This window comes from Cherax quadricarinatus, chromosome 31 (genome assembly GCF_038502225.1).
Source record: "Cherax quadricarinatus isolate ZL_2023a chromosome 31, ASM3850222v1, whole genome shotgun sequence".
Taxonomy (NCBI): domain Eukaryota; kingdom Metazoa; phylum Arthropoda; class Malacostraca; order Decapoda; family Parastacidae; genus Cherax; species Cherax quadricarinatus.
In genome coordinates this window covers 11,833,900-11,850,612 of record NC_091322.1, presented here as the reverse complement: position 1 = coordinate 11,850,612, position 16,713 = coordinate 11,833,900, and the positions used below count along the sequence as shown (strand labels likewise).

Below are 16,713 nucleotides of genomic sequence, written 5' to 3'. Positions count from 1 at the left end.
GATTCAGATCTATGCCTCATAGTAGGACATGAGGAAATTTTCCTAAGAAAATCACACCAATTTAATGCTTTCCTTATTATATTGATTTCAGTGTGATCCTGTGATGACATGTTACAAGCTTGTAACTTGTGAGTTCAAATGGTTTGGGCTACAAACTCGTGTGGAGAAGTTCATTCAAGATGTTGAACGTAGACTTTTCACAAATTTCCATAGGTGAGGAAAATTCATGAAATTCTAACTGGAGTCTGTCATATAAAAGTATCCTTAAATTCTTAAGAAGTTGCATTTGAAGAGTTTGAAGTACTGCAGAGGTCATATACTAGAGAGGAACCAGGCATCAGAAATACTGATAGATATAATTACTGCAGTGGTTGCCAATCATTTGTATATGATGACCCCTTTCAGTTTCTCTACATTTAGTCTTGTCCAACTGGAAGATGAAAACTCACATTCAGAAATGTATTAAAACTAGAAGGCTAAGGAAACTATAATTGCTGCTTGTGGAAAAATCTACTTTTTTTTTTTTTTACTGACCGTTTCCCATCGCGGTAGGGTGGCTATATAAATATAAAAAAGAAAACTAATTAAACCTAATGCTTGAAAATATATGCACAATTCAGTTGGCACAAACATTTTTAACCCTTAAATGGTCCAAACGTACATACACCTACCATCCGACTTATGACCGAGTTCGGTTCCGAGAAACCGGTCGTAAGTCGAAATGGACGTAAGTCGAACGTTACTACTGAATATCAACATCACATTTTTGTAATGACTTTATTTTATTGTTTTATTTAGGTATTTCATGTTTTACTTTACTTTTTATGCTGTTAGTACTGTATTTTATACTGTACGGTTTAGGATAAACACTGTGTACAACACAAATAGTTGTTTATTTCCCAGAAATTTGGCAAAAAAACACGGTCGTAAGTCAAGTGGTCGTAAGTCGAGGAGGTCGTAAGTCGGATGGTAGGTGTATACGTTTTTTCAGCATCTGAAAGTATGTAAAATAATGTAGATCTTCTTTTTTGTTTTACATTTGAAAACATGTAAAAAAACCTTATCTACATTTTTTTTTTTGTTATATTTGAAAATATGTAAAAAAGTAGATCTACTTTTGTAGCACTACGAATTTGAATGTCTATCTGTTTGGACCGTTTAAGGGTTAATGATGTGGTTGTTACTGTTTTCCATTACTAATTTTTCAATCTGTAGGATGTTTTGGATGCTGCCGGTAGAGATTTTCAGCAAGGAATCTGCTTCTTGGTTTTGATTTTATAAAAAGCAATCTCTCTCGTATATTTATGGGAAAGCCATGAGGATTTGAAGGATTGGTTCAGGAAATATTGGATATTTGGGAACTTGCATAATGAAACCAAAATCCTCTGCCTCAAGAAAACCCTCCCTAGCTGTCTTCAGTGAGGAGTTGTTGGTTTATCTGTTTCTGATCATCCAAGCTTTGGTACCTACATTGAACTGTGTGTTGCTTACAAAGACTTGGATTGATAGTCATCAGCCAGGTCTGATCTAGGATCCAGCTGTTAGAGTAATGACTCAGAATTGACAACAGGTAGACTGTTTCAGTCTTGGCACAAGTCACTGTTGATAGTCTGAGTTCAGTGGAGTGCATGATGTATGTATGTGCATTCGCTAATTGTACTCTTCAGTTTGTGGTTGCAGGTGTTGGTTCTGTTCCTGACCCCCCCCGCAATCCATTCCCTCTCAACTTGCCATTTGCCAGATCCACTGCCTCCTAGCCCTATCTTACCATCACTTAAAGCTATGTATGGAGCCTGCCTCAACCACTTCAAGATATTTACACTTCTGACCAATATGAGACATCCCTGTGACTGATCTATCTTGAACTTCCAGCTGTGTCCATCCTATAGTACCTGTTTCTCACTTCTCAAACATCCTGTCCCTGTGTACCCTATCAGTTCCTCTGAATATTTTGTATGTTATGTCTTTCCTCTGTCCTCGAATGCCATTAGATTCAGTTATGTTAGCCTTTCATAGCTCATACCCCTTAGCTCTGGAACAAGCCTTGTTGCATGCTTCTGCACTTTCTCCAGTTCCTTAACATTTCAGGTGTGGGTTTCATACTGGTGCTACATGCTCCAAGATAGGCCTGACATACATGTATGTTGTATAAAGGGCCTTTCATGTCTGTTTAGATTCCTGAAGGTTACTTAGATTTTTGCTAGATGAGCATTGGCTGCAGAGGTTATTCGACTGATGTGAGCCTTTGGCAGCAAACCAAGTACACACACACATAATGGTAATGGGTGCAGTTGTTGTGGATGTCATGTGAGTGGGTGGTAGGGAAGGGAGAGAGAGCTTTGTGCAGGCATTCTAGGCACTTTGTCTTCTTCTTTGAAATTGAAGTCTTGACTTCTAATAATAATAATAATAATATCTTTATTTACTACAAGTACATGTACAAGGTATACAGTCCTAGCTGACAACAATGACATACTACTATATAGAAACTCCCCTTGTTATGCTCTGCATTTCGGGCAAATTAGGTCAGTGTCCCGGGATGCGACCCACACCAGTCGACTAACACCCAGGTACCCATTTTACTGATGGGGAACATAGACAACAGGTGGAAAGAAACACGTCCAATGTTTCTACTCTGGCTGGGAATTGAACCCAGGCCCTCGCCGTGTGAAGCGAGAGCGTTAGCCACCAGGTCACCAGAACTTAAATTTTATCAAAGTTCTCTTTCATTTCTTTTTCTAGATTTATCTATCTTACTTCTAGTAAGTTTACTTTCATAAAATTTGTAACAGTTTTTCTTAATTTTTTAAAGGCAAGTATTTTGCTGGATGGATCGATGGCATGGAATGACAATGGAAGATATTCGTCGATTAGAAGATAAAACTAAGCAAGAACTTGATAAAGTATGTATCACTTAAAAACTTTGTGCCTGTATTTAAATATTAAGATATAAAACATGCTTTGCACGTTATTTGATCTTAGTTTTAATGCTTTGCACATTGTTTGATCTTATTTTAAACTGAAGTGCAGATGGGCATTGATTAGTTGACCCTTTCACTGTCCATCACATTGAGCTACGTCATTGAAGCCAGGGTCCTTGATGTAGTTCTATGTCATAAGATCATCTCGGTCGGATAAGTTGTGAGCAGAAAATTTTGGCCCGAGATATAATAGAATGGGTATGTGTGATGAGTGCACAGGTATTTTTTATACCTGTCCCGCTCAGTGCATGATGGGGAAAAATAAAACACCCTGTTATTGACTATTGTTAATACGGTATTTTCTTCTTAACAGCAAAGACAAGTGGGTGAAGTGCGAGGTACAAGGAGTGAGTAACTTCTTATATTCAAGTGACAAAATTTACCATCAAGCCCATCTGATGCCACTTCACTAGAATGTTGATAATTCAGTGTGAAACCAGTTGGGCACATGTAAGCTGATAGCATTTCAATAACTAATAAACATTTTAATCATTTAGAAAGAAAGATTTTAGGGAGCACATTCAGCAGCAAGATAATTGTTTGCAGTTAGAAAATTTAGAAAATATATATTAATAGCTGAAGCAATGTTCTAACTTCAGAACAGAATTTAGAGAATAGAATACAGACTAACAATAGGTTGACAAGTATTGGATTGGAAGTACAATCACTGAAGAACTGGAAGAGCAAAGCAAGTGTCCTCTCATGTTGTATGGTTTGATACTCGTTCATCAGCTGTTGTCCCAAATATCACTTTGAAGGACCTACCCAGTAGGCCTGCTGCAGCGTTCCTCCATTCCTGTGTTCTTATGTATTAAGATTCTCTGAGCTCCTCCACTGACACCTGACAATAGACTGAGTTGTAATTTTTATTTTAAAGTAAAATTTAGATTTGAAATAGTTTACCAGTATTTAGAAAGCTTTATCAAGTAAAGGATGACGTAAAAGGTGTAAAATGTTACAATTTTTTTTTTTTTTAAATTGACAAATATCTAGTAATTGTTTTTGATAGTGCAAATTGGTTGGCAAAGTAATTAGGAATGTTTCAGCTCCTCATCTGAAATAAATTTTTGATTCTTAAGTGTTTACTGCTTGAGTGATACTTATTTTTAGTTAACATTGCAAGTATGGTGTGGTCATACCACTCAGAATTGGGTAATGCTTGGCTGTACATTTTTGATTAAACTATAATGTTCCTGAGTATTTATAATTGTGGAGTATTTGTCATAAATACTTTAAATGAAAGTGAGAGGGGAAAAAAAGAATGTTCTTATTGGAATTGATACTAGTGATACTGATACCATTGTTAATTGTCCTCCCCTTCTGTCAGGTACAACGTTAGTGTAACCAGTACTTCCTTAGGTCAGTCAAATGGGCTTGCTCTAGTGTGTGTGCACCTTCATGATTCTCTGCATTGCTGATTATTATACTGAATATTGGAGAAAGACAATATTACAGAAACAGTCATTAGATTCTAGATCTACCCAAGTAGCAGTTAAATAGTTAACTTAGTATTTTATGTTTTTTTTCAAGATTTTTTCTTAAAAATGTGCCATGTGTTAGATAATAGGTACATTTAAAAGTTATGTTAAAGCACACAAAGACCCTCCATTGTCAACCAGCCTCTTAACAAAAGACATTTGTGAATATTCTACCAATCTCCTTCTGTTTTCAGTTAATTACTTGAATAGAATAAGATTGATAGAAAATTATCTAATATGACAATTTTTGAAGTGGAAGTATCACTGGAGTGATTGTCAGGCATGCAAAATTCTGCTGCACACTCTTTGAGAAATGATTTGTTCTTCCTCATCAGAATGTCAGTGTAAGGCGAGAAGAGGGTATAAGTAATGTTTCTTCATTTACCTCCCTGCCTTATATATAGGATGTCATATTAGATATAGCTAGTCAGTGTTAAACTATAGAGGACTCCAAGTAATGTGTGTGAGAAAATGTTTGAAGTATTGCTGCCCTTGATTGTTTATTATCAATTTTATTTGCAAAATTTAAGATTTTTTTTTCCTTAAAAAGCATATGAATTGTGCATAACATCAGCTTATTTTCTGATTTTACAGTAATTTCCTTCACATTTACTTTGAATTTAGAGAGACTCAAAGTATTGTTAGTGAACTGTGTTCAGATATTAACAAGATTGTTGGTATGCAATTACATTTTCACGGGGTTCCCTTCAAAATTCTGTATTTTGTGGGAAACGATAGCAAGAGCTAGATCAATGATAGTGCTACAAATAGATTAAAATTAGTGAAAGTCAAGAAAGTATGTGCTGTAGGTAAATAAAAAGGCCATAGTTTGGAAGGAGAGGAAGGCAATTTAACTACAGACATTAGCTATTCAGTATATCAGTTGTATTAAGAAAATTTCGGTTTCTCTGTAAGAATTGTTTTTGGCAGTTGGGGTTCATATATTAATGTACACACATGCACATGAGCGTGCACACGTACGTACACACACACACGTACACACGCACGTTAGGAAGTATTTCTTCAGTCATAGAGTAGTCAGGAAGTGGAATAGCCTAGCAAGTGAGGTAGTGGAGGCAGGAACCATACATAGCTTTAAGATGAGGTATGATAAAGCTCATGGAGCAGGGAGAGAGAGACCTAGTAGCACTCAGTGAAGAGGCGGGGCCAGGAGTTGAGTCTCGACCCCTGCAACCACAATTAGGTGAGCACAATTAGGCGAGTACACACACGTACATTCGTACGTCAGCACCAGTTTGGAACCCACACCTGGTCAAACACGTCAGGAAATTAGAGAAAGTGCAAAGCTTTGCAACAAGGCTGGTTCCAGAGCTAAGGGAAATGTCCCATGAAGAAAGGTTAAGGGAAATCGGTCTAATGACACTGGAGGACAGGAGGGTCAGGGGAGACATGATAACGACATAGAAAATACTGCGTGGAATAGACAAGGTGGACAGACAGGATGTTCCAGAGATGAGACACAAAAACAAGGGGTAACAATTGGAAGCTGAAGACTCGGATGAGTCATAGGGATGTTAGGAAGTATTTCTTCAGCCACAGAGTTGTTAGGAAGTGGAATCGTTTGGCAAGAGATGTAGTGGAGGCAGGGACCACACAGTTTTAAGATGAGGTATGATAAAGCTCATGGAGCAGGGCGAGGGAGGACCCAGTGGTGCTCAGTGAAGAGGCGGGGCCAGGAGCTGAATCTCGACCCCTGCAACCACAATTAGGCAAGTACACAGGAGGCAGGAACCTTACATAGCTTTAAGATGAGGTATGACAAAGCTCAGGGAGCAGAGAGAGGAGACCTAGTAGCGACCAGTGAAGAGGCAGGGCCAAGAGCCGAGTCTTGACCCCTGCAACCACAATTAGGCGAGTACGTACACACACATGTACACACACATGTACACACACACACACACACACACACACACACACACACACACACACACACACACACACAGTGAAGAGGCGGGGCCAGGAGCTCGGACTCGACCCCCGCAACCTCAACTAGGTGAGTACAACTAGGTGAGTACGTACACACACACACACACACACACACACACACACACACACACACACACACACACACACACACACACACACACACACACACACACACACACACACACACACACACACACACACACACACACACACACACACACACATACACACACACACACAGCTAGTTTATGCTTTTGGAGTAAAAAAAAAATCTGATTTTGGTAGAATATATTATTTTACCTTTTTCAGGTTGTGGACTGCACTGTTGAGGGGGGGAGCATGTATGTAATGATAGATTACCCTAACTTGTCACAGTTTTTGAGCATCTTTGCTAATAAAATCATGTATAATAGATTATGGAAAAATATTGTAATATGAGAGCTAGAGAAGTTATTAAATATCAGTATTGAATGTTGTTGATCATGTTCTACTCTTCCTTATGTTTGTTGTAACATTTAAAATTAATTTAGTAACTTTAATCATTCCATGCTCCTTTATCCAAGATTGTGAGGCTCATGCTCAAAAAGAACATTATTTCTTATGGAGTGGGGGTGGCACCCTCTTGGGCAGAATTATTATTATTATAATCAAGGGGGAAGCGCTAAACCCAGAGGATTATACAGCGCCTGGGGGGGGGGGGATGTGGAAGGCATTCAGGCTTAATTCGGGGAACTGGAGCACAAATCCAATTCCCTAAATCAAGAGCCCCTCACCAACATCAAGGAACCTTCCTTGAGGGGTCTTGGGCAGAAAATTTTAAGATAATTTGGAATCTTGTCTAATCTTTATCCTGCTCCAGCAGGATACTGCCAGCTATATTTGTTTTGTTAGACTACAAGTTGAATGACATGCTCTGTTATAGAAATTTGTTCTCAGCCTTTTTTCCCTTCCCCCTATTCTTTCTGCCTTCCCTTTCCTCCTTATCCTTTTTCATACCCCATCCCTTCTGTGTTCTTGCAGCAGCTTCGTTTCCATAGTAATGAATGCCAATAAGTAATGTATAGTGATTTTAATAAAAGTGGCAGCTTTGTTGGATTGAAAATTTAAGTTTGTTCAACGAGTACATGGTTAAATAATAAGCAAATACTTACTCCAAAGTATATTTTCTAGAAACTATTATTTAGCAATGTGGTTAGGCTCCAAATCTTGGATGTGTAATATTAATTCCTTTCATAAGCAAGATTTTCCTGGTGGCAGATGTATCTATATTATTATTATAATCAAAAAGAAGCGCTAAGCCACAAGGACTATACAGCGCTGCAGGGCAGGAAGGAAGCGAGGGCATCAGGTGGCAAAAGGGAGATGGATGAGTAATAGGTTACGGATAACAGCGGGGCAGTGGATGGTGAAAGGGTGAAGGGCAGCAAGAGACTGAACTAGAAAGGCCTGAGGGGAGTGCGAAAAGTATCATCAGAGTTTGTGGAGTAAATCAGTCGTTGTCAAGAAGTCAATGAGAGAGTCAGGATTAAAGGAGGGTCCATCAGCAAGAAGGGAAGGTAAAGAGAGAGTAGTAGAACAAAGACGTTGGAGGTAAGTTCTGCGTGCTCGTTGATAGAGAGGGCAGTCTAACAGAATGTGGCTAATCGATATTGGAACTTGACACTGCTCACAGAGAGGAACAGGGTGCCTCTCCATGAGATACCCATGAGTAAGACGAGTGTGACCAATGCGAAGGCGGGAGAGAGTGGTCTCCCAACCTCGGCACTGATGACAAGAAGACGGCCAGTAACCTATGTTCGGTTTAATAGAATGAAGTTTGTTACCGAGCAGAGTTGACCAACGTTGTTGCCAACAGGTGCGAAGGTGGGTAGCTATTGCAGCAAAATAGTCCCGAAATGGAACACCTCGATAGGAAATTGGTAGGTCATGTACTGCTGACCGCGCAGCAGTGTCTGCCTGTTCATTGCCCTGTACGTCGACATGACCAGGGACCCAATAAAAAACAATATTTGTTTGGTAGAGATACAGCGTAGCCAAAGTTGGATACGGAGAACTAGGGGATGAGATGTATCAAATTTTCGTATAGCCTGTAGAGCACTAAGGGAGTCTGCAAGAATGGCATACAGTTCAGCAGTAAAAGTGCTAGCTGAAGATAGTAAATGTCCCTGCACGACGCTGTCCGGAAACACTGCTGCGAATCCGACGCCGTCTGAAGACTTAGAGCCATCTGTGTACACAGCGGTGGCATGAGAATGGGAGTGGAAGTGATCAAGAAAAAGAGAGCGGGAAGCCACCGTAGGCAGTTGAGCTTTCGAGCAAGGGAGTGAGAAAGAGCAGACCCGAACAGCTGGAACTTCCCAGGGGGGTAGGGAAAAGTGAGATGCTACATGAACATATAAAGGTGGTAACTGAAGGGAAGACAAGAGTGAATGTAGGCGAAGAGAAAAGGGACGGAGCAAACAGGGGCGGCGAACGAATAAAGAATGTCTACTAATATCGGTGACCATTCTATAAATGGAAGGATTGTGTAGATCGTGAGAGCGTACATAGTAGCGAAGGCAATGGGCATCACGGCGATCAGACAAGGATGGAACATTCGCTTCTGTATAGAGGCTCTGAACAGGGGAAGAGCGAAAAGCACCAAGGCACAAACGTAATCCTTGGTGATGGATAGAGTTAAGGCTAGAGAGAGTAGCAGGAGAGGCCGCGGAATAAATCTGGTCACCATAATCGAGTTTCGATAAAACGAGGGCTGAATGTAGGCGAAGCAGAGTTCGACGATCAGCTCCCCAGGAAAGATGAGCAAGGGTTTTAAGAAGGTTTTGCCGGCTGTGACAAGTTGCCTTCAGAGAGGTTATGTGAGGTTTCCAGGATAACCTACGGTCAAAGAGAAGGCAGAGAAACCTGACTATCATGTTCGGGGATATGGGAGCCATAGAGATACAAAGGATGATCGGAGATAACAGAGCGTCTAGTGAAAGTAATTTGGTGAGTTTTGGTACTTAAAATTTAAACCCATGCATCGTGGCCCAAGTGGAAACACGGTCGACCACATGCTGGAGAGAAACTGCAATAAGATGACAGTCAGCGCCTGCACAAGCAATAGCGAAGTCATCAACATAGTGATGACCAAATATTGGGTGGAAGAACAGAGGCCAAATCATTTATAGCAAGGAGAAAAAGTGTTGTGCTTAGAACACATCCCTGAGGGACACCTTCAGCTTGGACGAAGTCCAGGGAAAGAACATTATTGACTCGAACACGGAAATGTCTGTCAGTTAAAAAGTTCTTAAGGAAGGATGGTAGATTGCCTCGGAGGCCTAAGGAATGGGCCTGGGCCAAAATATTATACCTCCAAGTTGTGTCATATGCCTTCTCAAGGTCAAAAAATATGGCAATAACTGAGTGATTATTCGCAAAGGCATTACGAACATACGTATCCAAGCGTAGTAAGGGGTCTATGGTAGAATGACCCTTACGAAAGCCATATTGACTAGCGGAGAGACCGTTGTGTGTGTCTAAATACCACATTAAACGTCTATTTACGAGACGTTCCATCACTTTGCAAACTGCACTAGTAAGAGCGATGGGACGATAGTGGGAGCCATCATGTCCTGTAGTACCCGGTTTGCGGAAAGGGAGAACAATGGCAGATTTCCACAGCTGGGGAAGAACTCCTTGTGCCCAAATAAGATTGAAGAGGTGTAAGAGGACTACAAGGGCTGACCAATGTAAATGTAACATACGAGTATGAATGTCGTCAGGCCCAGCTGCCGATGATCGGCAAGCTGAGAGCGTTGCCTCCAGTTCTTGAAGTGTAAAAGGCACATTATACTGTTCTTCTCTGAGAGAAGAAAAGTCCAAGGGTACTAACTCTCTGGCAGACTTTGAGGAAAGAAACGAGGGGCATAGATGGAGCCATCGGGAAATACGGACCAGATGTGTGCCAAGTTCAATGGCAACGTCAAGAGGGTTTGCTACATCAACACCAGCGACCCGTAGAACAGGAGCCGGGTCAGGAGAGTATTTACCACTCAATTTCCTCACTTTTTTCCAGACTGCACTCAGAAGAAGCAGAGGTGATGTTGGAAATATGTCTCGCCAACAAGTGCATTTAGCTTCACGGATGACACGGCGAGCGATCGCACGCTTCTGCTTAAAATCAAGAAGTCTCTCAGCAGTTCTATTGTACCGGTACCTGCCCCATGCAGCACGTTTCAAACGTACTGCACGAGCACAAGCGGGAGACCACCAAGGCACGCACTCCTGAGAATGCCTGCCTGAGGTTTGGGGTATAGAATGAGAAGCTGCGGTATAAACTGACGTCGAGAAGATGTGTAGGAGCTCATCAATGGAGGATGAAGAGGGAACCTCACTAAAAGCAGTGAGGTGTGAGTAAAGATCCCAATTTGCCCAATCAAATTGCCAGCGAGGGCTACGGAAAGGTGGTGAATAGGAAGGAGAAGTAAGAATGATCGGAAAATGATCGGTCATGTAAGTCCAGTACAACAGACCACGTGAAGTCTAGTGCAGTGGAGGAAGAGCAGACTGATAGATCGATGGAAGAGAGAGTATGAGTACGAGGATCAAAATGGGTGGGAGTACCCGTATTTAAAACATGGAGGGGGTGAGATGCGAGAAAAGCCTCCAACTGGATGCCACGTGAGTCACAATGAGACCCCCCGCAGAGGAAATGGTGGGCATTAAAATCACCAAGTAACAGAAGTGGTGGTGGTAAGGATGAAACAAGAAAGGCAAAGTCTGGGATAGAAAATGCTCGAGAAAGAGATATAAAGAACATATTGTAAACCACTTATTCAAGTGGATATGGGCTGCAGTGTAATGCAGCGAGGTATGGACAAATAATTGACAGTACGGAATATCATTGCGTAGAAGAAGGGCACTTTCATTAAAGGTCCCGTCTGAGAAAGGATCCGAAGAATACAATAAATTATAGCCTGAGATAGGTTGGAAGACAGCCGAGTGTAATTTTGGTTCTTGTAAGCAAGCACCAACGGGAAAACCTGGAAAGCAACATCTGAAGCTCACCCCGATTACCCCTGATGCCGCAGATATTCCACTGTAAATAGGCCATGATTGGCGATGAAGAAAATACCAGGAATCTGTAGGTAAAGGCACCTACGGACTAGATGGGTTAGAAAAGTCAACGTGTGGTGGCATTGGAAGACGTTCAAGTAGCGAAGGAATGGAGCGTTGCGAAGAATGGGATTGTGAAGATGGAAGAGAAGGAACAGGAAGTGAATCAGTGTCCATTGAAGGTTTAGTCTCTGCAATATATTCTGAAATGGCTTCAAGTGTTTCTGAATTCAAAGATGTATGGGAGACCATATTGGAGATAGGAGGAGGGTGAGTAAAGATTGGGACAGTAATGGACTGTACCAAAGTAGAGGGGGAGGGAAGAGTGTAAGGGACTGGAGATGAAGTGTGGGGGGGGACAGAAGAGGGAGAAACTTGGGAGGGGACGGGGGGTGGAAGGCATAGTACGAGGAGGAGGGTGAATCTCCACACTTGTAATAGAGCCAGAGAGAGGGGAAGAACTAGGTACAGAGACTGGAAAGGTAAAGTGTGGAGGTGGAAGAAGGGAAGGAAGGGGCAAAGAAGATTTGAGCAATGTGGATTTTTTGGACTTCTGAGAAGTAGAGGGGTGATTGGTATTAGGTGTCGTACGAGGTCTTGTCGATACTGGGGCTTGTGAGGAAGGACGCGAAGATGTGAGAACAGACTGAGTTGTAGTCGGGACGTCAGAGCCAAGGACAGCAAAAGGATTAGATGCCGGAGTGGCTATGGGAGGGGTAACAACAGAGGAGGCTGCAGAAGATGGGACCCCTGAAGTGGGGGGATGTTTTGAAACACGAGAATAAGAAACACGGGGTAGTCTCCCTTGGAGGCGGAGATGAGTAACTGCCATAGCATAAGCGAGACCTTCTGCCTCTTTGAGGTAACGGATTTCACGTTCATTTAAGTAGACCTGGCAACGGCGGGAGTACGAAGGGTGAGCTTCATTACAATTAAGGCAAGATGGAGGTTGACTGCAAGATGTATTAGAATGGTCGTCGGCACCACAGACTGGGCATTCGGCCATAGATCTGCAATATTTCGCTGGGTGACCAAAACGCCAGCAATTTCTACGTTGTTGCGGTGTAGGTATCACCTTTCGAACTTGTAACCGATGTCCCGCGACATATACAGAGGACGGGAGTTCTCGGCTGTCAAAAGTTAAACGAGCCACATTGCAAGGGTAACGTCTCCGCCCCCGGGCAGGAAGGACATAAGTGTCTACTTTGAGGATTGGGAGATCCTGGAGTTCCAGCTGTTCAAAAATGTCATTGCCACATGACTGGAAATTCTGTTGGACTATGGTATGGGGCAGAATGACAGTACCGCTACAAGAATTGAGAGAAAGATGTTTTTCAATAGTGATAGGAGTAGTATCGATATTCGAAAGGAGAGAAAGATCATGAGCTTGGGTAGCATTCTGGACAGTGACGATGTGCATACCGCTCTTGAGAGCATAAAATGAAATATCTCTACCAACATGACGCAGGAGCGCTTTGCCAATACTATGGTCAGAAAGGTAGGCAGAAGAAGAAGTCGGTCTTAAAGTAAAGAATTTAGTCCATTGTGTGGTCCGAAACTGAGCGTGGAGAGGGAGTGCTTGACGTGTCGGTCTTTTCCGAGTAGAATGGGAAGGTAACGAAGGAGCATCATCAGGAGATTGACGTTGGCGTTTAGGAGTAGGACCGGAGTTGGTCCGGCATGAAATGGGCGGGCGATTCGAAAATTGCTGTACCATACCGTAGAGGGAGAAGCCGGAAGCATAGTCAAAGGAGAGCCGAGTTCAGACAAATCGAAGGAGTCAGTCGAAGCCCCGGTACCTGAAGCGGGAGGGGAAACAGCACCAGCAAGAGGTACAGGGGAATCAGGAGTGTCCGAAGAGTGGTCTAAACACAAGGCAGGGTCAGAATGGGGTGCGGTATCAAGAAGGGGCCCGGGGGTAGTGGGTTCATGGATTGGGTTCTCCATGGTTAGGTTACTCCTTTGCTTTTTGTTTTTAAGAAAAGAAAATAAAAATAAAAAAAAGAATAAAAAATGGGGGGAGCGGGGAGGAATAGTTCCCAGGAGGAATGAAAGGGCCGGAAATCTCCCTCCGCGCCCAAGAGGACCTCAGCACCGCTAGTAGCACAGATGCAGCATGGAACCCGTGCCATACCCTACCCTTCATGCCAGTAAACCAGCAATCCGGGATAGCAACCTCACATCTGCCGAGCTACCTCGGTGAACAAAAAAGAGGGCGGCCGGATATCCGCCACAAAGCATACCTCCTTCGGCCACCACCCCTGGAATCCGAAAGGTGGCTTCCAGAGATACACCCATCGCCCGAAAGACACCCAAAGCTACTCCGGGATACCGGAGAGGGATCGGGACATCCCCGGGCAATTCAGATTCCACAGCAAACTACGCCACCGCCAAGAACCTCAACGGAATGGGATGGACCCAGGTGTCCTTTCCCCTACCTAGGAACTAGCGCGCCTGTGGGAGAAATCCCAAAGGCCAAAAAGACGAAGGGCAAAAGGGAGGGGTGGGGAGGAGGAGGAGGAATGGAAAAAGGGGAGGGGAGAATGGGGGGTAATTAGGTTCGGTCTGAGGAAGAAGACCGACAGGGCTAATTCCTCAGACCAAGAGCCTCTTCACCACGTCAAGGAGCCCCCCTTGAAGAGGCCAGTAGCCGGCAAGCAAACTATCACTTTCGGGGAGGGGGAAAAAGGGGGAGGGGGGATAGCGGGAGCTGGACTTACCCTACCTTAACAAGTAGCCGGCAATGAAACTATTATTACTATATCGCTACTCCTATCTATTGAACTTTTCCCTCACACTCCCCCATACCGAGACTTATAGTGAAGGAGTAAAAGAAGAATAGGCGAGGAAAAAGTTCTAACATGTGGAAGTCGCGTAAGGCAACAAATCTTCTACTGACTGTCACGACTTAACCAGTCAGAGAAATAATTGGATGAACCATTGATATACACAATATGGAACTTAAAAGCCTGGAGTGCCAATGTCCACCTCAAGAGGCGACTGTTGGTTCCCTTAAAAGTTTCTAGGTATATCAAAGGTTTGTGGTCCGTTTCTAAAATGAATTCTTTTCCCAGCAAATAAAATTTAAGTTTGGAGATACCCCACACAAGGGCCAAACATTCCTTTTCTATGGTGGAGTATCTTGTTTTTGTGGGAAGGAGTTTCCGGCTTAGGAAGCATACAGGGAAGGGAGTACCATCATGGTATTGTAGTAGCACTGCACCTAAGCCAGTATTGGAGGCATCAGTTCTTAAACAAAATGCTTTATTAATATCTGGAATCTTAAGTATAGGGTCTTTCGAAAAGATGCTTTTAATCTCGTTAAACTTTTCCCGAGCTACGTCGGAAAGTTCAAGAGGTTCCTTCACAGACTTTTTAAGGAAGTCGGATAAGATGCCTGTAAGTTCAGTAAGGTTCGGGATAAACCGTGCATAAAAATTTACAGAACCAAGAAAGCTACGCATGAGGTTCTTGGTTTTGGGGAATTTAAATTCTAATAAAGCTTTGATCTTACTGGGGAGAGGCTGCAGAGAGTTATTAGAAAGTATCAGTCCAAGATATCTAATCTTGTTATACCCAAGGAAGCATTTCTTCGGCTTGGCAGTGAGGCCATGTGAGTGTAACCTACGCAAAACTTATGTTAATGTTTGGATATGTTCGCCCCACGTGGACGTCATTACGTAAATGTTATCAAAATAAACTGAAACATTTGGCATATTACCCAAGACCTTTCTCATCAGTCTCACGTAGGTAGCACAGGCAGTTACCAAACCAAAGGGCATAGTTCTATACTGCATCAGTCCTTGGTGTGTAGGAAAAGCGGTGTACTGCTTAGAAGAAGGATCTAACATTACTTGATGATATGCCTGTGCAATATCAATCTCTGAAAAGAAGGAAGCGTCATAAAATTTGTGTAGATCGCTATCTATCAAGGGCATAGACTCAGCATCCCACCGAGTTATAGCATTAAGGCCTCTGAAGTCAATAGCCAGTCTATATGAATTATCCTCCTCCTTAACCATGACTACTGGTGAGCAATATGCAGATACTGAAGGTTCAATGATCTTTAGTTTTAATAATTTGTCTACCTCTCGGTCAAATGCATCCCTAAGGTGAACTGGAACTGGGTATAATTTCCGTTTGATAGGATTGTCAGTCACTAAATCAATCTTATGGAGGTAACACCTGGAATATCAGTAAAGACGTCTGAAAAGTTACTCACACATTGAAGTAGTTCATGTCTTATGGTCATCCAAAGATTCATTAATGTTGGTTGTGCCCGAGTGGTCAAGAGTCACCAAGTCATGTAGTTCTTCATCATAGTCTAAGTTAGCGGTGTCAATTACATTCACTTTACATTCTTCAGTTGTCTTATCAAGTTCGTGTGGAAAAACTAAGTCAAAGTTATTAAGGCAGTTAATCGAATTTCTTCGATAATATTTCTTAAGGATGTTGATATGATAAAGCTTAGGTTTCCCCTTGACTTCTATGAGGTAGTCAACTTTCCCACAAATTTTTAATACTTTATATGGACCTTTCCATGCTACTAATAATTTATTTGACTTGATAGGCAAAAGTACCAGAACTTTATCTTCTACTTAAAAACTTCTCCTCTGACTTTTGGAATCAAAATAGGTTTTGTACTGATCCATTGACAAGCTTATGTTTTTCGAAACTATGTCAGAGGTCTCCTCAAGTTTGGATCTAAGGTCAAGGAGAAACTGGTAAGAAGACTGAACCTCAGCATTTACGTCCTCATTAGTCCATAAGTCATGAAGGATGGACAATGGGCCTCTGGCCTGTCTACCATAGAGAAGTTCAAAAGGTGAAAACCCCAAAGAGTCAATGGGAACTTCCCTCATGGCAAACAAAGCACAGGGTAGGTAACGATGCCACTCCTTAGGTTTAAGGGAGCAAAGTTTCCTTAAAATGGACTTGAGAATCGAATGCTGGCGCTCAATCCTCCCATTACAGCTGGGATGATAGGGTGTGGTGAAGAGAGGTTTCACTCCTAGAAGTTGGTAGAGATGTTGCATTAAGTCAGATGTGAATTGTATCCCACGGTCAGACAAAATTTCTCTAGGGATGCCCACTCTGGAGAAGATGGACAAAAGGGCTTCAGCCACCTCTGTAGTAGTTATGGTCTTTAAGGGAACGGCTTCAGGGAAACTCGAAGCATAATCAACTAATGTTAATATATATCTATGTCC

General features: G+C 42.4%; 1 protein-coding gene across 6 annotated transcripts in view; it reads left to right on the top strand.

The window, feature by feature from the left end:
• Positions 1-6,881, top strand: part of LOC128686363 (phosphatidylinositol transfer protein beta isoform) — a 62,146-nt gene extending 55,265 nt beyond the window's left edge. For 5 of the 6 annotated variants that reach the window (XM_053773221.2, XM_053773219.2, XM_070090202.1 and 2 more), the window contains 3 exons: positions 92-213; positions 2,813-2,903; positions 3,295-6,881. In XM_053773221.2, the coding sequence (XP_053629196.1) occupies positions 92-213; positions 2,813-2,903; positions 3,295-3,336 (255 nt within the window). In that variant the 3' untranslated portion in view covers positions 3,337-6,881. The remainder of the gene's footprint in view (positions 1-91; positions 214-2,812; positions 2,904-3,294) is intronic. The other variant, XR_011392642.1, reaches the window with a different exon arrangement.
• The last annotated feature ends 9,832 nt before the right edge of the window (positions 6,882-16,713 follow it).